Source organism: Scomber japonicus, chromosome 4 (assembly GCF_027409825.1).
Source record: "Scomber japonicus isolate fScoJap1 chromosome 4, fScoJap1.pri, whole genome shotgun sequence".
NCBI classification, from domain to species: Eukaryota; Metazoa; Chordata; class Actinopteri; order Scombriformes; family Scombridae; genus Scomber; species Scomber japonicus.
In genome coordinates, this window is record NC_070581.1 from 7,601,780 (window position 1) to 7,625,132 (window position 23,353).

At 37.5% G+C, this 23,353-nt stretch overlaps 1 protein-coding gene across 1 annotated transcript in view; it reads left to right on the plus strand.

Moving 5' to 3' along the window:
- The window catches only part of cpne9 (copine family member IX), an 87,714-nt gene that overhangs the window by 44,466 nt on the left and 19,895 nt on the right, over nucleotides 1–23,353 (plus strand). The window contains exons 8-15 of the mRNA XM_053316946.1: nucleotides 12,561–12,624; nucleotides 13,988–14,091; nucleotides 17,005–17,109; nucleotides 20,582–20,623; nucleotides 20,902–20,977; nucleotides 21,863–21,916; nucleotides 22,239–22,300; nucleotides 22,833–22,879. Coding sequence (XP_053172921.1) covers nucleotides 12,561–12,624; nucleotides 13,988–14,091; nucleotides 17,005–17,109; nucleotides 20,582–20,623; nucleotides 20,902–20,977; nucleotides 21,863–21,916; nucleotides 22,239–22,300; nucleotides 22,833–22,879 — 554 coding nt within the window. The remainder of the gene's footprint in view (nucleotides 1–12,560; nucleotides 12,625–13,987; nucleotides 14,092–17,004; nucleotides 17,110–20,581; nucleotides 20,624–20,901; nucleotides 20,978–21,862; nucleotides 21,917–22,238; nucleotides 22,301–22,832; nucleotides 22,880–23,353) is intronic.

Consider the following 23,353-nt stretch of genomic DNA (forward strand, 5'->3'; position numbering starts at 1 on the left):
GTCAAAGTTCCAGCAACACTTGCAATATAGAAGAACTTTATGGATAGACTAACGTGTTTTGGCTTGACCCTTCATCAGGGTCATCATAAAACACATTACAAGCAGTATTTAAATGGAGTATTTAAAAAGCAGAACACATTTAAAAAAGGTCCAAAATATGGTGACACTCATGTCATTTATTGGATACTCCCCTTCTCTCCCCCGTCATTGTCCCTTTCTGGGACAATGACTGGCCTGACGTCACATGACCATATACTCAACCCACCTTGGTAGATTACCCATTGGGTGATACATATCTCGGTGCACATTATTGGTTATTGTTTGTATATTTTTAAATAAAGTTCTTCTATGCTACAAATGAGCTTGAGGAAAGGTTATCCATCCGCTATTATCCCCAATTGAACAATTATCATGTTTTGAATTCTATTTTTCAAGCATATTGTGGACTTAAGTCAATACAAATAAAGATTGATTGATTGATTGATTAAGTCAGAATCCACAGAGGTCTTATGAATCCAAAAACAGAAAACATCTTATACAATGAGCAGAAACCACAGACCTTGGCCTCACCTTGGTATACTGGTTGTACCAATGAATATCAAGAGAGGAGTCAAGGGACTCTTCTGTCAGTCCTACAGCACACTGAATGTGATTAAATGAATGCAGAGAATATAAGAACAGTCTGAAAGTTGAGGGGGTGGATTGATTTCAACAACTGCTGTAGCACTTCCTACAGAAAAAGACCTCAGGGAACATGGTGGCAGCCACTTTCCTGATCTAAAGAACACAAAAAATACCAGAGTAGCAAATTACCCAGACTCATTGATTATCTGTGAGAGAGTACAAAGCTGGCCCAATGGAGAGAACTAATATTGTGAAGTCTGGTCAAATGAAGTTAGTTAGCGACCTGAATTTCAAGCTGAAACTGAGTCACTTGTCTATAGCTACTGTAAAAACTAATTAGCAAACCTGCTTATCTTTAAAGGTCACGAATGCCACAGTCACAAGTTAACCTTTACTGCATGTTTCATTCAGATGATTTAGTTGTTGTCAGTCACCATTACTTTTGCTTAATTAGGGCTTTGACTCCACGCAATGAGATATGACATACCAATGATATTATTTTTGACATTACATTCAATTTCGCTCTTAACAATAGAACTCATGTACAATCTCTCTCTCTCTCTGTCTATGGATCTCTCCTTCTCTTTATACACACACCAGCGTCCTCATTGTGTGTCCCCTGTGGTCTGTGTCCTACAGAACAGTCACCTGCCATCTGGTGTTGTGGTTTAGGTCTCATCTGTCCAGCTCTACTTTGACAGGCACGAAGACGAAACACTTCCACTACTGCTGTTCTTCTGTTAAAGCCTTATCAGCCCCAAAATCAAATATGTGACATTTAATCTTGCTCCTGCTACAAATGTGATTTCAAAAAAGTATATTCATGTACATGTCAATTTCTCAACTTCCGTGGCACCCGCGTCACAGCTCAACAAATTCTCAGCTCATTTGAGATTTTGGAAAACTAGTCTTTGTTTATCAATCTCAATTTTCCAATGAAAAAAGAAAACAGCTTCCACTATGCAGCAGATGAATCAGCACAGAGATCTACAACCCCAGCTGGCAAGAATTAGTTGTTACTTTATCTTGTAAACCAAAGATGTGTTTGCAGTTGGTTCTGTTTGAGCAAGTGGAAATGATCTTATGGCTAGTTTCATGCTTGGCAGCTTGGATTGTCTCCTGGCAGATAATGTGAAAATGTTGATCTCTAACAGTCGTGGACACAGACAACACTTGTATTCTGTTAGCCACAACAAAGGGTTTATTTAAGATAAGATCATCACGACTGAATGATGAGAAGAGAGCTGCAAAACAACATGCTGATTATCTCATGGATGTTAGAATAATTTATTTTTTTATATATACATATAGAATATTTTAATGTTTCACCATGCATTGTTTTATCCGTTATTTATGAATGATATTTTTTGTCCAGGTATATGTAGTAGTAGATAGATTACAGTATTCTCTCGTTATTGTCCTATTTTTGTTTTCTTCACTTTAATCATCAAATCAAACTCAAAGTCAAATCAAAGTCATCCGTACATTTCAAAATAATGGTGGTGGCAGTAAGTCATGACTGTGATTGTGGCCTAAAAGAACTGCTCTTCTGCTTTTATACAGTTGGAACACCATTTATCATAGTTATATCTGTCTTCTGGGTCACTGTTGCTCTGTATCATCATTACTGCAACTTCACCTACAGTCTGATTAAAAACAACAGGAACAAATGAAAGTCTTACTAAACTTATACTGTAGAGCATCAATAACTTGTATACGGCATTTTTGGGGTATGAATCCCAGCAATATTAATGCCTCCAAAAAGAAACTAGTTGTCAGCTTTGAAGCCTTTTTCTGTAAAATGTCCTTTTAGGGTCCTAATCATCTGTGATAGGCAACTCCTGCTTGATCGATGACTCCATCCTTACCTAGTTAACATTTTGAGAAATGCTTTTGATTTGTTTTCATGTCTTAATTTATTCACTACAAAACATAAAACACAAGCCACCAGGTTACATTTGACAAAAATACTTTTAGTGCTGATTAACAGACATGCTGTGAAATTACTTTAAAAAACTCCCTTAGCAACATTTGTCAGGTTGCCATCCAATCATAGTGCAAATTTTAACCAAAAGTTCAGAAAATTGATAAAAGCAAATGTAAATTAATGTGTGTTTCCATCCAGTACTGTTCTGCCAGTATTAATGGTTGAATGCATCACATTAAACAGTAGGTGGTGCTGTTTCGCCTAGTGCAGGAAACCACAAAAAGAAGAAGATGGTGCAACACGATGATGTAATTAATTGAACAGTCAAAGTTGAAGCGATGTAAAATGTGATACACATCATGCTGAATTTTGAACAGTTAACATCACGGCTTCTTTCATTTGGAAGCATTTTGATAACAGTACTGTGTCAGTTATACAAACAAGTATTGAATGCACATGCTTCCTGAATGATGACACATGTGAATGATGACACATGTGTGTCATCATTCTAAATGATGCTAAATCAGTTTTCATTAAACTTTGTTGCATTTTCCTAGATTGATACATCAACTTTTCTTTTTCAACTGTAAAAAACATTTACAGTACACGCGAACATATTCGCGATAATTAGACTTTTTCCAAATTTCCGATGTTTCCGCTCATGTTTTTTAATACACATACTGAAAAACCACATTGAAAAAGGTGGATGGAAACCAATTTATTGAGGTTACAAATAAATGACAACAGTTTTATCTGTAGGAGCCATATTACACCACTAATGCTGTTCTGAATACAAAAATGTCTTGTCATCAGATAGGATACAAGAACTGCATTCTTCAGGAAAACAAATAATGTTATATTTGGGCCAATACAGTAATAACAACATGCAATGCCTGGCATTCATTTGGTGCATACTGCATGTTAAGTATGTTTTTTTCTCATTCTTTTCTCTTCTGATTTGACCAGTCAGCAGTGTGCCACCACACTCTTGGCCTGCATATGGGGTTTTGTGTATTTGGAGTGTTGTATGTATGTGTGCCAGCTGTACAAACAGAAAAGAAGAATGAGGGCCAGGGACACCACAGTTAATCACATATCTTGAATCATGTGTCCTCGATTCATACAGATTTTACAATCCTGTCCCTCAGGAAAAACAGTCCTATGTACACAACTACATTTGCATATGTAAAATTCTCTCTCAGGATGTTTTGTGTATGGAGTCATGATATTCATCTGGTGTGACAGGCTGAAGTTAACACTCTGTAAAGGTGATGTCAGATTCAGGTTAAGTTGATGTTTATCTCTTCAGCTGCTCTGTCACAGCTCATTTCAGCTCATATGGTTGGTCATTCACAGGACTTTAATACAACACAGCTTATTAGCAAGTCAAGTCAATTGTATTGATATGGCACCAAATCACAGCAATGACGTTTTTATGTAAAGCAGGTTAAGACCATAATCTTTAATTTATATAGAGATTCAACATTCCTCATAAGCAAGGATTTGGAGACAGCAACAAGGAAAAAAATCTCCTTTAATGGGAAGAAGCCTTGAACAGAACCTGGCTGTAGGTGGGTGGTTATCTGCCCTGACAGAGATGCACAACAACAATAACAATAACAGCAATGTTAACTATGATAAGAATACTAGAAATAAAATATGACTAATAATAAGAATAGTAGCTGTAGATGTCAAGCAGGAGTATGACAGCAGGCAAAAACATCCCATGGAAGGCTATGATCCATAACCAGCCACGCCAAGACCATGTTCCGCAGAAACCTGTGCGATGAGGAAGCACAAGAACTCTGGGAGAGAAGCCAAGTTAGAAACATGCATTAATGTGACATGTAGGTGTACAGATGGAGAGGGGGAGGAAGAAAAGAGGAGCTCAGTACATCATGGGAAGTCCCCTGGCAGTCTATGTCTATAACAGCATAAGGAGGACTGGCCCTAAGTTGTTCAAAAGGAAAGTTTTAAGCCTACTCTTAAAAATAGAGAGGGTGTCTGCCTCCTGGAGATGGTTCCACAGCTTTTTAAGATACGATAGTGCCATATCATGAAGTGTTTTGTAGATCACAAGCAGGATTTTAAACTCTGGATATTACAGGGAACCAGTATAGATGCTAAATGGGAAAAATATGATCTATTTTTCTAGTTTTTATCCAGCAGCATCATCTGGAGAGTCTTTGGAGACTTCGTTGCACAGCCTGATAATAAGGGAGATACAATATTTCTGCTTAGAAGTTACAAGATTTTCTGCATGTTTTTGAGACAGGATAAACCTGATTTTTGGTAGTTGCTCTCCTGATTAAAGATAACTCCAAGATTCCTTACAGTGGTGCTGGAGTCCAGAGTAATACCATCCAGAATAGCTATATCATTAGATAAAGCACAGTAATTTCAGTTTGTAGTAGAAAATTACAGGTCAGCCAGATCTTTAACTCAAGTGATCAGTTTCATCTGGTTTCATTAATAACTACAGAACTCCATGTCTAACTTTAGAGGATTTATCATTAACATATACAAACTGAATCAGTCTGGTGAATAGAATTTAGACCAGCTTAATGCAGTTCCTTTAAAACCAATTAAGTGTTCTGTCTCTGTAATAGGATGTGATGGTCAATGGTGTCAGATGCAGCACTAAGATCTAACAAGACAAGTGCAAAGAGAAGTCCTCTGTCTGATGCAATTAGGAGGTCATTTGTAACTTTCACCAGTGCTGTCTCTGTGCTATGATGAGCTCTAAATCCAGATTGAAAATCCTCACAAATTATTGTTATGTAGAAAGTCACACAACTGATAAGTGACTGCTTTCTCAAGGATCTTGGAGAGAAAGGGAAGTTTAGATATTGGTTTGACTCAAGAGTAGGGATTTTAAGAAGATGTTTAATTACAGCTACATTAAAAGGACTGTGATACATATCCTGTTACTAAAACAGATTGATCATATCTAGTAAAGAAGTGCTAACTAAGGGTATGACTTCCTTAAGCAGCTTAGTTTTGATGGGGTCTAAGAGACAGGTTGGTGATTTACATGAAGAAATTGTTGAAGTTAGTTCAGGAAGATTGATTGGAGAAAATATCAGGTCTATATCAGGTTTTACAGCTTCTAAGATTCCTGTGTTGTGTGTGTTTTTAGAGGGGCGATGGAGTCTGGGGTGAGTGAGCCTGCAGCATTATAAACAAGATGATACATTTTAGAGGGAGTTAGCATAAGAGTCATATTGAGTCATGACATTTAATTAAATACTGATAGAATTGATTCCCTAAATTAAGCTGCAGCACTATTCAAGCAGAGTGTGTAAGGACTGGTGTGACGTTCACTTAGACTCAGTTTGCCTATGGATGCATTTGCATGCCACAGTTGATATTTACATGTGGTGGACATATACTAGTTGGCCTTTAAGCCACAGAAGTCAGGATCTTATATTTCTTATATATCAATTTTAACTTATCATACAAACTTACTCTTCATTTAGAAGGAGAAAATCATTGTTTTATATAATTTCAGATGTATCTAATTACAACAATTTAAAATAACTTTGGTGGTTTGTAATTGTATAGTAGCAGTGATGGTTCTAGGTGACCAAGTAAGAAAATATTGAGGTGTTTTTTATATTATTATTATTATTATTATATACAGAATTGGAAGTGAACCTTGGTAAGATGTTACATTTAATATTTAAGTGATGTTGAAGATACTCCAGTTGAAGTATTGAATGCTCAATGATGAGCACGTAGTGTTTATATTATATATACACAATACGTGACAGAGAGGTCATAACTGGTTGTAGAGTGGCCTTGGAAAACGATGAAAACAAACAGATTGGATAACTGATCGGGTGGGTACTGCAGAGAAAGAGGGAATTGCACTGATTGAATGAAATGCTTAGGAAATGAGTTTAGTGTTTAGGGGATAAACAGGAGGAAGAACAAATTATCTGAGTTAAAAGAGGAATAAGAGCTCCAAGGTGAGCTGACCCTCAAGGTTTATCTTGCAGCAGCAGTGTCAATAATGTGAACACTAACAGCAGTAGTTGTGGTTTTGGTGAATTAATTATTAACTCTATTAGCTGTAGGTCCTGGTTAATGGCTGGTCGGTCGCTATGTCAGTGTCGGCTATATTTTCCTATAATATTGAAATGTCTACACAGCTCTCCAAACATCGACCCAGCCGTTTAACATAGTACAAACATTTCTACATTAATCTCTACTATAATAGGATATAAAAACTAGCCCACATTAACATCCAGATTCCTATCATTACACTTGGAAACACAAGGAGGCGAGGGAAACGACTGACTCTAGTGTGTGTGTTGCTGGCTAAGTAACTGCAGATTGGAGATCATACCCAAGCACACCTGTGTACCATCAGGCCATCAGCATGCAAGTCACCCCACACCACATGTGAAAACCACACCCATGAGGCACACATTAAACACTCGTACAATACTAGTGATCACTGCACTCAAAATTAGGCTGATACAGGTCTTAATGGTCAAAATGTATACTGTAATATATTATAAATCATAGGGGAGGGGTGGTTTATTAGTTGGAACTGTTTCCAAATTTATATGGACGAGGAATTCGTTACATAACATGATGATTCATCAATTTCATAAATTGTTTCCCCTGTAATACTACATTTGCACACAAATGTACTAATACTAAAAATAGCAGCAAAAATAATAAAAGCATAAACAGTACATATCAAAAGTCAGCATTGTAGTGTTGTAGAGAGATGGGCTACAGATAGACCATCCAGTGTCTTTCCATACAATCACTGCATAGAGGAAGAAACTGTTATTTCATCTGGTCAGTACACTCTTAAAACTGTGATACTGGCATTCTCAAACAAGCTGAGGAAATAGTTTTTGTCCACGCTGAACTAATCAGTGAAATCTCATTCTGCATTGTTTGGATAGATTGAAAATTTGCACACAGAGCCTTCCATTGTTGATATTCCCTGAGTCATAGAGCCTGGCCTGAGCCAGAGAAATGATTGGGAAGATTCCCAGAAAAAACAAACTAACATACAAAAAACCTTTTCAAATGACAGCTGTGATCCCAGTGTTAATTGGTGTTCTGTCATGAGGATATATTTCACGTCACTTCATTAATAACAGATGGCAGCTTACCTTTTTTTTGCTTTCCATGAGCTACAGCTTGTAATGGAATAGCTCACAGCTGTCTAGCTTTGGCGGTATTTTGCGTAGGTATAGTGGAAGATTTTGCTAAAATTTCCAATCAATACACGTAAACTGCTTGTTGTTTCTTTGCTATAATATTATTCAGGCTTACAGCAATACAAATACAACATCTCTCAAATCTAAAAATCTCATGAAAAAAGGACAAGCCAAATACTTATGTGGAGCATTGGAACAAGCATGTCATTATTATTCTGTAGTCAGTGAGCAGTCAAGGTTCGGATGGATACTCCAGAGTCCAGGCAGCTCTTGTATCCGTTGGGTTAGCTGGCGGGTGTACAGTTGGACACACTGTGTAGATATATTCATAAATAATTCTATCACAGTAGCTGCCTGAGAGAGAAAAGTTGCATTGTTACAGCTGGTGGGCAGCATGAGTGAGAGAATCCATTGACTTTAAAACTACGTCATGGAGGGCTGTGAATTTGCAAAGCGAGGCGAGAGCGGCTTACGAAACTCTCGTTGGACTTGACTTCATTTTTTGTCATTCTTTCCTCCCTCTCTGACCATTTTCCATACATGGTCACTGCTTTTTCCCTTTGCCTCTCATCTTATGTCAGTCGCTCGCTCCTTCTTCTCATTCTTTATTATCAAAGCTGAATTAGTGTGCATTAGTGGTCCTTCGAAAGAGCTGTAATTCTGCATTCTGCTTTATCGTGACACTGAGCTGGGACACAGATGAAATATTCAGGATCCATGGACAGCAGCTTTGCCTCTTAGCTTATAGCCTCAGGCCCCAATGTTTTCTGGCAGTTGGACCCCACTGAGAGTCATGGCAACAGATTAAAATGTAACACAATAACAGAAAAGAAAGGGGCTGTGATAACGTAAAGAGTAATTACTTACAGTGTCAATTACGAAAGCTATTATTTATTCCTACTTTCATATCCCAAATTCAAATATTCAAATCAGGCAGAACTGAATTACAAATCATCATTAGGAAGGCATCTTCTGAACCACTTTTATTATGTTCTAATATCTGCTGTAGACGCTCACATTTCACATTTCACACACAAGTGGGAATGTGTATCATACAGTACGTGTAAGTGTGTGAGTGCCTGAGAAAGAAAGACATTGAAAAGAGAGGTTGGATATCAAAGCCCAAACACATTGCCTCAGTGCCATACAATTTGACTAAGCTGTCACTGGAGCCGTCAACTGTGGAAACAATGAATGTCATTCAGTTGTGTCAGTTTTTAGCTGTTCTTTGAGCTTAAAACTACAGACGAATCAAACCAACACTCAAGTACTACTGGTATTTTAATGAAAGAAATACAATATCATTTGTGCAAAGTCATGTTGTTCAAATGCATAAACAGCACATGAATGTGACAAAGTAATTTCATCTCAGAGTTGGGATTATACAGAGCTTTCAATTGTTGCATCTCATGGCTTTCATTCAGCTCAGTTATTGTCACATGATACATAAAGTCTGTGTAAAGTATATATGGGATAGATAACCTCTGGTTTGGTTTGTCAAATGTGAATGTAATCTGTAATCTTTTATCTTGGTCTGTCTGTCCACTGACTCTGGGCCACCTCTTCCATGCTGTTACACATCAGTGATAACAATCATACCCTGACAAAGTATTTTTGTCTTATGAATCTTTTTTGTTATGGAAAGCTATGACAGATAATGCCATGACAATAGAGGCGCCACATTAGAAACCGCTGATATGGATCAATTTGACAATTGACTTTTTATTTGGATGACTTGCTGTTGACTCACTGTTGCCAAGTGCTTGCTCATGTGGGAATGTTGGGTCTCTTTAAAGTTAAAAGAGTTCGGTTTAGAACCTGCTCTATGTGTAAAGTGCCTTGAGATAACTTTGTTGTGATTTGGCACTATACAAATAAAGATTGATTGATTGATTGATTGATTGATTGATTGATTGACTTATGCCGTTTCCCCAAAATCTCGCCGCCCATAGTCATAACTACTCAGTCACATTTGACTTCCAACATGTGTTCAGTATAGCTTTTTACAGTACAGAATGAACAGAAGGTTTCTCCAATATTAACAGAATTTGTGAGACACATATTCAGGTGAATTTTAGCAGAAAAAGCATTAGGAGGCGTTCAAGGACATCAGCGCACAAACAAAGTAAGCTTGTTTGCCACAGGCTTGCAGATAAGGGATTATATACTAAATAGAATAATAAAAAAAAGATAATAATAATAGTCATATAATCAGGTTCAACCATACAGTGCCTTTTAATCAACACTTTATATAAGGTCAGTAAAATGACACACTTGAATAAATTGCAGTCAATGTTAATATTATTGGTAACCAGTGTGCTTTTACTACAAATCATATATTTTTTATTAATGTTAAAATAATATTGAGATAGCTGATGGTGATGGTTATGAATCTGTCCATGTGATTGTAATTATCAGGATCACTTGACACTCAGATGCTTCCCACCAAAACTTAAAAGCAATTTGAAATATACTTAATACCATGAAAACTTAAAGAGCATTTGGTAGTTGGCAGTCTATTTCACTGTTGAATAACCACTTCTGCAATCTCCCTTTTTAATGACAATAATATGGGTAAAGACATATCTGTTTATGTCTTTTTATTCCAGTCCATCTAATTAAAGCCCATCCAATACATGCATATTATTTGACAAAACTTAATTTAATGTGTGTTTGACTTCGGGATACATGCCAATATATCCCATCTCTCAGGCTGTCTTTCCTCCCCTTCCCTGTTCTCATCTTTATTTCATTCCTCTTTTTCATCCCCATGTGTCATGTCGCCTCCTCCTCCTCCTTCTTATCTTCCTCCTCCTCCTCCTTCTCCTCTGTCTCTTTTAACCTCATCTTGTGATTCACGAAAGTATAATGAAGCAGCAGTCAGGCTTGGCCCTTTTGTGCCCCGACTGTCACGAAGTTACCCCTCATTTTTCTTCTCTCACTCCCAATCTGTTCCTCTGCTCCCTTTCTCTGAGTCCATTCCATAGACATCTACTCTTTTTTTTTGTTCAATTTCTTCCTATTTTGTGACGGTTCAGTAAACTGTTCTTGCACTGCAGTCAATTCAGTCTCGAGCCCTCAAATATAATGGAGGTTTAAATGGGATCGAAACAAAAGAAAGAAGAAACAACCGTTACAAGCTTTAACTGTGAATGCATGATGGACGGAATGCAGCCATGTACACACAGGAGCACATTTCTGTGTTTGTGTGTGAGTCATTCCTCCAAATTGAAACTGTTTATGCTAAATTGATATTCAAAATGGGGTGCCAAATTAATATAATCCAATTATGATATCAAAGCAGTTTATGAAGACTTTAAAATTGGGACAAACTGATACTTTTGAAGCTGATCCAAACATATTCCTTTACTAAGTCACTAATTGTATTACCTAAGAGTATATTTCTTATTATCACATGTATTGCCTTGTGCCTAAGTGTGGTCATTCAATATTTAATAGCAATTAAACTCCACTGGAACCATTTAATAAATATTGTATTGCTTTAATTATTGTCTTTGCCTCATATTACTTGTTATGTGGTCGACAGTTTCACTTAATGGGTCCCCACTTTCTTTATACCTCAAATGTGTTTTGCTTTTCCACTGGGTGATTGTTGGCCGTAGTATGGTGCTAAGAAATGTAGCAATGCGCCAGTAGATGGAGGGAAGAAGACTACAAGCTACCAAATATGACATAAACAATACAGGATTTCAAATATTGGTTTGGTACAAGTGGAATTAAATGCATTTAACAGCTTGGACTTTTAGGATACACCCCCTGCATTTTGTTGAAAAATGAATGATGAATGAACTTTACAAAAAAGACCCTCCACAGTTTACTCTTGAAGCAAAACTTGAAAAAATTAAAACTTTTGTAAGAAGTAATACTATCTTCCTCATACTGATTAAACACTGATTTCATAAGCAATAAAAATGCACCTTTTTACAGGAGACTCTTTGGAGATTTTGAAGCTACAGCCTTACTTAGCTTATGGTGGCTAATGTTAGCAAACTTTAGAAAGCTATTACTTTATAACTAACTTTTGCTGACTCAGTTCACTGACTTTATAAATATTGACTACTTGTGCTACTGTTACAGTGTTGCAGACGCTGTTAAAACATAAAATAAAATAAAAAATAAAGATAAAACTTTTAACTTTATGTACTGAAAGTCCTTCAGATTACATTCAGTATGCTTTAGGACACAGCTTTTGGTTTATTATATGGTTTAATATGCCTGGCTCCAGGACTCGCACTGATGCGGACTATTGTTGCATTATTTCAGCAAGTTTAACATTATCTGATTATGATACCTGCCCTCATAGCACAATTTAGCTTAAGTAGCAAACATTACCCCAAGTCTTTGTGTTCCCAATAAGTTACAGTTGGCTTTGGTTTGAGGTAGTGGGGCATGTTTCCTGAGTGTAAATGGACAACACTCCACACATATATAGAAGGTTCTGGCTGCAAATGGAAAAGATGGCATCAATTATAAGCTGCATCTCTTGGCTTCAACCAGCTCCAATGCATCTTTTCATACAGTCTATGATTTGGTACATGTTAGGAACAGTGTGTCCATGATGACTTTGATGTTTGAACCAAACAGATTTTCTTTTCTTTCTCCAAATCAAATGGGTTAGTAAGTGCAGGACTCTGTGAGCCCCTTTTCTTGTAAATATGACAGTCTGCATCCTGGGTTGTCGCCTATGACAATAACAACTTATTGTTATGAATGACATTTGCTTGGCAATTGTATTATTTATATCATTCTACAATTACCGTCTCTCTCATTCTTTCTCTCGCTCTCTCTCCTTTTGCTCTCAGTGGGATTCCAGGGAAGAAGTGCGGTGTCATTAACTTCACTGCAGAAGAGCTCAGTAACTGCAGGGTCAGTACGCACATATTATTACTTTTGCTTGAATATTTTCTATTGTCTGCAATTTTTATTTGCCCTGATGCTGTTGTTGTAATAGCTTGCAATCCTCACCCCGCACAGACACACAAACACTACTGTAAATACACCCACACACAGAAAAATATGCAGAAAATATCTAATGATGGGCCAGTCTTTCGAATACAGATCATGAAATAGGAAAAAATGATACAAGTGCCTTATAATCTAAATTGCTTCATCTGGACCCCCGCAGGCAATTTTATTTGTTCAGCATGGATAAATGTTTGATTTTGTGTTACCCAGACCTCTCCACAGTCCCCGAAATATGTTGAGGATTAATTGTCAAGATGGGTTTCTTGCAATGAACTAAGTGATTTTCTCTTCCAATTTCGCCATTCCTCTGTCACAGTAACATATGAATATCAAGAAAACAGAATTCCCTCAGTGTATGTGTATGTGTGTGTGTGTTTAAGTGGGTATGACCTAAGTCATGTTCAAGGACACACACCAGACTTGCAACATTTAAAATCCATGTCCCCAATCGTAAAGATGCTAATTTTTGGGTTAGTGGTTAAGGGTATGTTAAGGGTTAGGTTTAGGCAAGTGGTAATGGGTAGGGTAAGTCTTCAGGACATGAATGTAAATCTATTTAAATTATGTGAATAGGTTTATCTTGGTTGTGTTTACCATCTTAACTCTGGGAGGTTTTGCTCCTAACAAGACCCAAATGCTCCGCAGAAGTTTTGATAAGTAAGCACATGCAGGCTGACAAACTCCTATCTGTCAATGACAAGCTTAGGTTTCCGATAATGCCCTACTACTGGAGGCAATGACTAAAAAGCCTCATTAAGGACAATTTATTCATCCATCCATCCATCTATCCATCCATCCTCTCTTGTCCTAGGCATCTCAAAACAGAGGCAGGAATAACACAGCTCCTCATTAATGCTGTAACCACTCTATACATATGTATGAAGCCATTCACTCTGCGATTCCGACTTTATTACAGACAGCCCATAATAAAATCAGTTTCTCCCACTAATAAAGTGTGTTATTTAAATGAAACTCTGGATTGCAATCAGTGTAATCTATGTATGCATTGGTTATTAAGCAGATCTAACTGCCAGTGTTGGGGATCCAGATGCACATTTACATCACCATTATGCATGAGTTTTTCACTCTGCCAATTACTTTGTATTCAGAGGGAGTCTTGGTTTCGAAATTGTTGTGCCCTCGTACGACAAAAACCCGCACTCTCATCACCAGAAATGAGAATACAAGTTGCTGACTCAGAAATGAAATTGCATCTGTATGATTATATTGATGTTTGACTAAAACTGCCTTTCCACTCTGTCAGGATATTGCTACCATGCAGTTGTGTGCCAACAAGCTGGACAAGAAAGACTTTTTTGGCAAGTCAGACCCCTTCCTGGTTTTCTACCGGAGTAACGAAGATGGAACGTGAGTCTGACAGTTCAGAGAGGACTCAAATTTTCACCCATGTCTCTAGCCATTTACCACCAACTGTAACCCCTATGAGACAGTAGAAATATGTAAAAAATAAGGACTGCTAGAAGGGATGTAATCAAATACAGATACATTATTCAGATTTGGACAGATAATGTGCTTTGAATGAGTGCATCATAATTTATGGTCCACAGGCGCTCTCTTTATCAAATTCTTTGATATTGAAGCCTAGGACCTTGTTAACATGAAAGCAGACAGAAGCAATGGGGTGCAGTTTTCACACAATTTTGCCCTGGTTTTTTCATTTACACTTAAAGGGTTCACAGTCTTGAAGCAACAACCAGGTGTCCATATGAACACTGAAAGAGATATTTCTCATTGCAGTCATTCCTCCTGTTCATACAGTCTATTAAAAGAGCCCCTTCAAATGTGCTTTCAATATTGGTGATGGAGCCAAAATCCTTCATTGGTAGCTGTACATCAGAGTGTTTCCCAACACCATGTGGAGTGGTGCAAGGGGCAAGGGTTGATTATCGAACCTCTATTAATCTCTACATGCTCCCATTAGCTGAAATTATTCAAAAGATGTCTTATCGCACATACGCCGACGACACGCGTATATATAGCTGTGTCACCAGACAACTATAGTTCATTATACTCCTTGGGACATTGTACTAAACAAGTTTTCTCTAGTTAAATGAGGACAAAACTAAAGTCAATGTTTTGGGGGTCTTGTGCTGGATTCAGACTAAAATGTCACTAGCCATATCAAGTCAATAACAAAATCAGCCTTTTACCACATAAAAAACTACTTTTTAAAAAAATCTCTAGCAGGCTTGACTGGTGCAATGGACTTTTCAGAAGTCTGTCTAAGATAGCAATCAGGCAGATTCAGCTGATCCAGAATTCTGCAGCCAGGCATCTAAAAAGGACCAGCATATAACTCCAGTTCTCAGATCACGACACTTACCAGTTTCTAAGACAATCAACTTCAAAATACTACTCCTTACTACCTAGCAGATCTCCTGACCCTGTACAAACTGGGACCTCTCAGGTCAACTGGTTCTGGATTACTGGTTGTTCCCAGAGTCAAAACTCAATATGATGAAGTTGCCTGAAGCTTCTCTGCTGTTCAAATGCAGAACAAATTGCCAGAAAAACTGGGACTTGAGACAATTTGGATTACTTTCAAATCCAAGTTAAGGACCTACCTGTTTACCATTGCCTGTAATTAATTTTCTTTATTTGTTTGTTTGTACTCTATGTACTTTGCCTGCTTATTTTTAATGTTTTTATCATTTGTTTTTTTCTGGGCTTTTGCTTGTGTACTCTGTGAAGCACTTTAGTTTGCCTTTGGGTATGAAATGTGCTATATTAATAAATTTGCCTTTCCATTCCTTCAGCAGTCTGAGTTAGTCATATCAAGTGGATATCTATTTACCACAGTCTTTTTAGCATCAAATTCCCTCTTTGTGTTTCCTCGGACAGTGTTTCCCTGTTGAGCTGTGGTCGAAGAAAAAGAGGGACTTTGGTACAAGGTGTTGAAACATATCTACTTGATTTGATTCATTTGGATAACTTAAGCTTTATATTAGCTTTAGATCAACTTAAAAAAAAACCTTGGATTTTGATTCCCATCACTTACATTGTAAGTGTATTATGAAGGGATCTTCTAATGGTCTAATCCGGTATGAAATTCAGTGATAATTACAGCAACAAAAACATATTTTAATGTTCATATGGACACCTGGTTGTTGTTTTAAGACAGACTTGAAAAAATAGGAACATTTCCTTTCATTATTAACACAACCTCCAGTGTTCTTAGAAAATAATGCACTTAGGATTTTCCTACTAATAAAACTTCCTGTACAATTTCCACTATTTATAAACAGCCACGCAGCGTTCATTTAGACACCCTTATTCTTTAAAATTAAATGTGGGTACACGGTTAGAATATCAGATGATACATGGTATTTCATGGGCAGCTAAACTCATGCATGCATAAATACAAATGATAATAAATGTGTGTAATAAACAGATACACCTCCTAACTGCTAGTACTATGAAAAGTTAATACGACTATGGTCCCTATATGGATAGATTGCATTGTTGTATTTATAGGTTTTGTAGCCATGTACAAAACAATCCAGGTGCAATGCACAGCACAGTATACAGCTGAATGAAAACCTTGGAAATATGGTGCCTTCCTACCCTCATAGCAATCTGGCAGCCCAACAATGCAACACATCCTTAAACACCTTATGTTCCAATGCCTAAAGAAAAAATTGTGCATCCTGTTGTAAAATGTAACAGGGGATAGCTGTTGCCGCAAGCTTTTTCTGTTTTCTGGAATTATCCAGAAATACCACAATCAAGGTACAGCTAATCCCTGAACCCTCAGAAGATCCATTGGTGCTTCTTAGTGAGAAGCAGACTCTGTGATTGTAAGGTGGGATGTTTCTGAAAATCAGCCTGCAGAAACTATGACAAAGAAAGTTTTAAAGGAGCATTTTACGATCCTTTTGAGGATGAAGACTACATCAGTGGAAAAACTGTCAAATTTCACAACAGCTTTTCATCATCCTATATCAAAATTAACTAAGTGCATGACTTTTTTTCTGAATCAAATGACACCAGCTATTAAAGCTTATCTCAAACGTTAAGATTATTACTTCTTTCAACTGCTCTGCTAGGAGACATGTTTGCCATAATAAAACTCCATCTGTAATTCTCTCATGTCCCCAAGATATACTTAAGCAGATATAAAAAGACAACAAGCTGCAAAGCATGTTGTAAGATTGCAGGAAGCTGAAGATAGGTGATGTGGGATTATCTTCACAGGTACAACGTGAGCAATATGAACGTGCTCTCCCTTTAGTGGCCTTATGTCTGTTATTTTGCTGGCAGGTTCACCATCTGCCACAAGACAGAGGTGATCAAGAACACACTGAACCCAGTTTGGCAGCCCTTCACCATCCCTGTTAGAGCTCTTTGCAACGGCGACTATGACAGGTCATAAAACTCTATTATGTATTCAACTGTGTGAGGTACTAAGGTGTTTTATTATTGAATAAACATGATGATGAAACAGCATTGGAAAAACCATGGGCTATTGATAGGACTGATTTTCACTGCTGTTTACATATGCTACATAATGTTTATCCCTGTGCACTTGTAAAGCCTGCATGAGTTCCTCTGATTAAAACAAAGCGGGAGAACTCTTGAGTACCAATAGAGGACAGGCAGACTCTGTAAGTGGATGACATCACTTGTTGCTGGGGCGGTCAGAATAATGCCAGCAGTCGGTCACGGTGTCCCAGGGACCAGCACTGGTGTTATTGAGACTGACTCAGTTTTCACACAGCACTCTGTTTATTTATTCAAAGTCAAGTTGGACTGTACTGAGCAGATGTAATAGCTATTTGCTGCCACGTGCACTGTGCAAATAGTGAAGCATGCAGGGGCCATTCTTGCAGTTCTTGCCTTGCAGTACTTGTCCTTGTAAGAGTGAAAAAATGTTGTATTATACCCTAGAGTGTTGCTAATATTTAAGGATTAGTATGACATTATTCTAGATTTCTCTGATTGTCAACAAATCCAAAATCATTCCTACCAAAAAGTAAATCTTTCTAAATGGATTCATAAATTCAAACATTACACACAAAAGGGGATTGTAAAAATTGCATGTAAAAATTTGGCCTTAATTCACCATCAGGGTTTTAAAACAGTATGCAGCTCACACATGGCGGGAGCAGGAGCTTAGGTGTGTGATTTAAGGATATAGTCTAACTACGCCACCCTGGGACTTCCAGCCAGGGAAAATACTCACTATATCACAGTATTAGACATATGCTAACTCAATAAAGGACACACAGGTTCGTTCACTGATGAAAGTCAAAGATTTATTGTTTCCAATGTCAAAACTATAACGTTTTATTGAATGCTCACAAGTTAAAAAGGTAATAACAAAGGTTTATAGGAAGAGTAGAATCAGAATGGTGGCAAGAATTAGAAAGAAACAAAACAACACAAAGATCTATCCTACTCCAGACACACAGCCAATACATTAACACACACTCACTTCAGATCTGGATTAACACTGTGGTGCCTTAGGGTGACCACACATGAGGTGCCTCCCTCCCTCCCATTTTACATGGAAGAAAGTGAAATTTACGGTATGTCTAAAAAATCATTACACGCATATATACCAAATAAAGCAAGTCCAATAATGACTGTTGCAAGCATCCATTTAACAGCTGAATGATTATAGAGCTTCAGGTGAGGTGATGTGATGTGAAAGGCAGCACATTGAGACAATGAATTACAATGAGTAAGCTATTGGAAATTATTCTGTTCTGTTATTTTCAGAAACAGAAATAAAAGGAATAAAAATGGAATATTTGATTTGATCTTCATTTGAAAATCCACAGATGAAAAAGCATTTTTCCAGAAACAGCAGATCCGACATTTATAAAGAACTTTTTCTTCGCCTTTGTAAAACAGAAAATAAGATGTACTTGTTCCCCACAGGAAGGCGGATTAGTAAAACAGTCTTTGAACATATTTTCTATCAGCAATAAAGTGTAGTTACTACTGTTATCACAGCTCTCTCTCAGTCTCCTCACCACTCATGTCTTTGTGGTGCACAAAAACTGTGTACTTGAACTTGAGTAGTTGTTGAACACAGTGATCAGCATGCACAGCAATCAGACAGTAATTTAAGATGCAGCTACACGGAAACACCAAGTTGAAACAACCGGTTTTCCGATGCAAGAAAGACATTAACTGGAACACGTTCACCTGTTTATTTCCGTTACTGTGGCAGTGTTTGTGAGAACTGCCTGAGTGCGTGCTGAGAAGTGTAGAAGTGTGTTGACAACCCTCTTATTAAAAAACAAGTGGGCGCAAATACACACAAATTGGCCTGGGATGAGGCAAAAACACATTGAGTGAGTTCAAATTGTTTTAACTTGTATTCTGGGGTTTAATGAATCTACTTCTTAAATGTACACACGCCACAGTAAAAGAGAGAGTGAAGGATGATTACAGGAATAACTATGATTTCGAGGTATTCATATCAGTCAGAGTCTGAGCTGAACATACACAGCCTGCACATGCGTTGCTAGCTAGCTTAGTGCTAATATAAAATATATAATAATAATATAAAAGCAAGACGAAGATTCACTTTGCTTTCAGTCTGCAGTAAAAGAAGACCTAATGGATGCAAACAAATCTTGGAGCATTTGCCACGTCTAACTGTGAGTGTGTCAGTGCTTATTAGCAAGCTAAGAAACTAACTCGTTAGCAAACATTGTAATAAACAACCTACAACATTCTCCAACAACTATAACTTTGTGCTAGCTGTATTTCATTTTTTGCTGTTTTTCTTCCTCAGGCATTTATCCACAGCAGGTACAACTGAATCACTTTTTCATTGTCAGTTATTCATCCAACCACTACTCGTTCAGGCTAATTTTGTAATTTCAAAAGCTCTCCTTATTCATGTTTGTGGTCAGCTCCACTTTGTGATTCTAAGTTTTCATATTTAATAGAAAATAAACAATTAAAAACAAAAAAGTGTGGCATGTAATACAGCCCAACAACATACACTATTGCTGTGTCTCAAATATCATACTTCTGTACATTTAATGTTTTGAGTGCGTAAGTATGGATGAATGCAGTGCACTTTGAGTACCTGGATGGTGCACTCAAAGCAGTCAGAAAGTTGAGCGTGTAAGTGTAACTATGGACACTTCTCACCCTCAATGGCTATCGCAATCGCTATCTTGGCTACGTAGCAGAAGGGGACGGACCACTTTTCAAACTGGAAATGGCAGCTGAGGACATTGTAACTACGGTGAACATCGCCACGTTATACAAATGCATTATGTTTTTTGCACTAAGCACCACTATACTGTTGTCACATATAAGCCATCGGGAGGTTTAACAGTCTGTCATGATTTGGTACCACAAACAATAACAGGAATGCTAAGGCTAGCCTGCTAACTAGCTAATTGTCATTTCTGGTAAGTGCACAATGGCCATGTTTGATTTTAAACAACATTACCCTGTCGTAATGTGTATAGCACAGAAGTGTACTAACAGAAATATGTGATTTGAGACACGGCATATATCTGGTCTTTTGCATATGGCTGGAAGGGTTCAGGTTAATATCCAAAAACTTTGATGAAATGGTTTTATTCATTTTTCTCTTCTAGATGAAAATAATAATGTTTCAATTCCTTGAATCAAGTCTGAGCATATGGGCTTTGTGATTCAGTAGTCACATAACGACCTGTTCCTACTGCGCCAATAATCCTGTTCAGCATGAAACTATTGAATTAGTGAATTGCTCTGTTGCCAGTGCAATGGAGCGAAAAAGAGCATATTTTTTAATTAAATTTAACTTCAGGTTCTCATTTTTATTGACTGGGGACAATCTGGTAAATAGCAGATCTTCAGAAACATTCTCTGTCTATTTCAGGACTGTGAAGGTAGACGTCTATGACTGGGATCGAGATGGAAGGTAAAAGCATCTATGGATAACAACTCACTATAACCTCATAACTCACATTACTGCCTCTCAAATGTCAGAAGGAAATTAAAATGCCTTATGTATATTACGTGGGTGAAGATCTGAAGAACGTGTTAGAATACGTCTTATGCAGCAAAGGGAGACATTAGGCCAAGATTGCCATAAACAAAGGTTGAGAAATAGATGTGGACAGAGGCAAACATGACAATTTATCACAGATTATAAAATTGGTGTGCGTGCTTGTCTGTGTGGGTGTTGTTTGTCTGCAGCCATGACTTCATTGGCGAGTTCACCACCAGCTACAGAGAGCTGTCTCGGGGGCAGAACCAGTTCAATGTCTACGAGGTGAGGCACAACACGCAGGTGGTTTGTTATTTCTCATCACCTTTTTACTTTATACTAAGACACAGCAGATACAATTTAGGTGTTTTAGATATTTTAACTTGAGCTGGCTTGCCCTCTAAAAGCTGAGGAAATTCTACAAGCGTTGCATATAAAACACAAGCTTTATCTATCTATATGCTAATAACGTTGCTCTCAAAATCAAGCAGTTTGTAGATGTATGTTTTTTCCCAGTTACACAAAAGGTTATGCAACGTTCAGATGAACACAAAAAGGTACACAGGTATAAAATCACAGAAATGATGACTGTTCAGTTTGCATGATTTTGTTGCTATTGTGTTACTTCTGGATACAGGATAAATTGAAATGTTAAATAAGACTGTATGACATGGAAGAAACCATGTCCTTGTCAAATGATAGAAACTGGCCTGTTTGAATGGAAGTCAGTTAAAATTTTAATTCTCCTCACTTTTCGGGTCAAGAAATATAAACTCTAATAATACTCCAGCTATTGTTTTTACTTTTCACTTTTCAACCATTTTTGGATATACTGGTGGAAACAGCTTTTTAGCGTCGACCCTTTGGAGGGGTCATTCCCCATGGCAGTGGGAAGAAATACACTAAAAATATGCACATAATAATAAATAAGAATAAAAAACAGTTTAATATAAGAATAGTTTAATCTCCTCACCTCTCAAAGTCCATTTTTATCTTCTCTGCTCTCTATATACACACAGTTAAATGTAATATCGGTTTCAATTCATGGATGGCCATTCTTATCAAGAATCCGCTGAATTATTCATACTCATTATTAAACATAATTCCAGGGTTTGAAGTGGTTTTACAAGTACCCTCTCAATCACTAACTTTCCCCCCCATCGCCGGCAGGTTTTAAATCCCAAGAAGAAAGGGAAAAAGAAGAAATACATCAATTCTGGGACTGTGAGTTCAGCCACCTTTTCCATATCTGCCTGTCTTTTCTGCTGTATCAGTATTTTGTGTTATCTCATATATTTATATATTTATAGACACTTCTCTCACATCTGCTTCTCTCTCGCTGGCTCTTTTTACTGTCTGGCCACCTGTTTGTCTTTTTACCTTCCCGTCTACCTGACTCTGATCCCTTTTCCAACTCCCTTCTCTGTTTATCACTTTGTATGTGTGTTGGTACATGTTTGTGTGTGTGTGTGTGTGTGTGTGTGTGTGTGTGTGTGTGTGTGTGTGTGTGTGTGTGTGTGTGTGTGTGTGTGTGTGCGCGCACCAGGTAACTCTGCTGTCCTTCAAAGTGGAGTCCGAGTACACCTTTGTGGATTTCATCCGAGGAGGGTGAGTGGAATAATAATTAGCCTGCTCTTACAGTGAGTGTCAACAGCACACCATTTTCTTTGTGTGTGTGTGTATATGTGTGTGTGTGTGTGTGTGTGTGTGTGCGTGTGTGCGTGTGTGAAGTTATCTGAAGATACTAGACTACATTTTCTTGAAAGCTCCTTTGTGAGTGTCACACTATATTACATATACTTTCCTGATTGGGTGTAGTTTTTGGGAAGTTTCCGTTGGTATAGCCAACACCCAATAATTGAATGTCTAATTTATTCAGTTCATTCACTTTTAATTACTGGTTGCATTTGTTTTACCAAATTAGACCTTCAAAATGGTGGAAGGAATACCGTCCCTCCATACTGATTAGCAAGTGAACCAGTAAACTGATTAAATTGCAGTTCATTGTGTTAGTGTGTGTGTGTGTGTGTGTGTGTGTGTGTGTGTGTGTGTGTAATACAGAGTATATGATGCATACTAAAGTGTGTGATGCTCATCGTTGTTTCCTTCTTTTCCTCTTTGTTTTGCATTTCTTATGCAGAACACAGCTGAACTTCACAGTGGCTATAGACTTCACAGCATCCAATGGTAAGTCGCTTACTGACATATTTTAAAATACATGATATTCTCTTGCATGTGTTTTTCATACATTCATCATACCCCTCTTCACTACATACGCTGCCATTGTATCCAAACATCTTGATATCAACACCTTCAAACCTAAAATAAGGCCCTTGCAGAGTGCCCATATGAACTGATTGGGGTGAATTAGTTGTCTCCAGTAGTTAATGATAAAGCAACACTTCTAAGTACCAAGTAATAAGATCTCATTAATAATTCAAAGTCAGTGCACATACTTTGACTTCCTGTGAAACCACAAATTGTTGATTTTACATTTCTGTTTGTGTTTTCATTAAACAAGTGAGGTACTATGTAATAATTAGTGAACTTTAGAGGTGCTGCTTGGCATATATTTGAGCTTTGGGCAGAACTAGCTTTCAATTTTTTTAATCTAATCTAAGACCTGCTGGCTTTGTAGCTTTAGAAGGGAGTACAGGAATA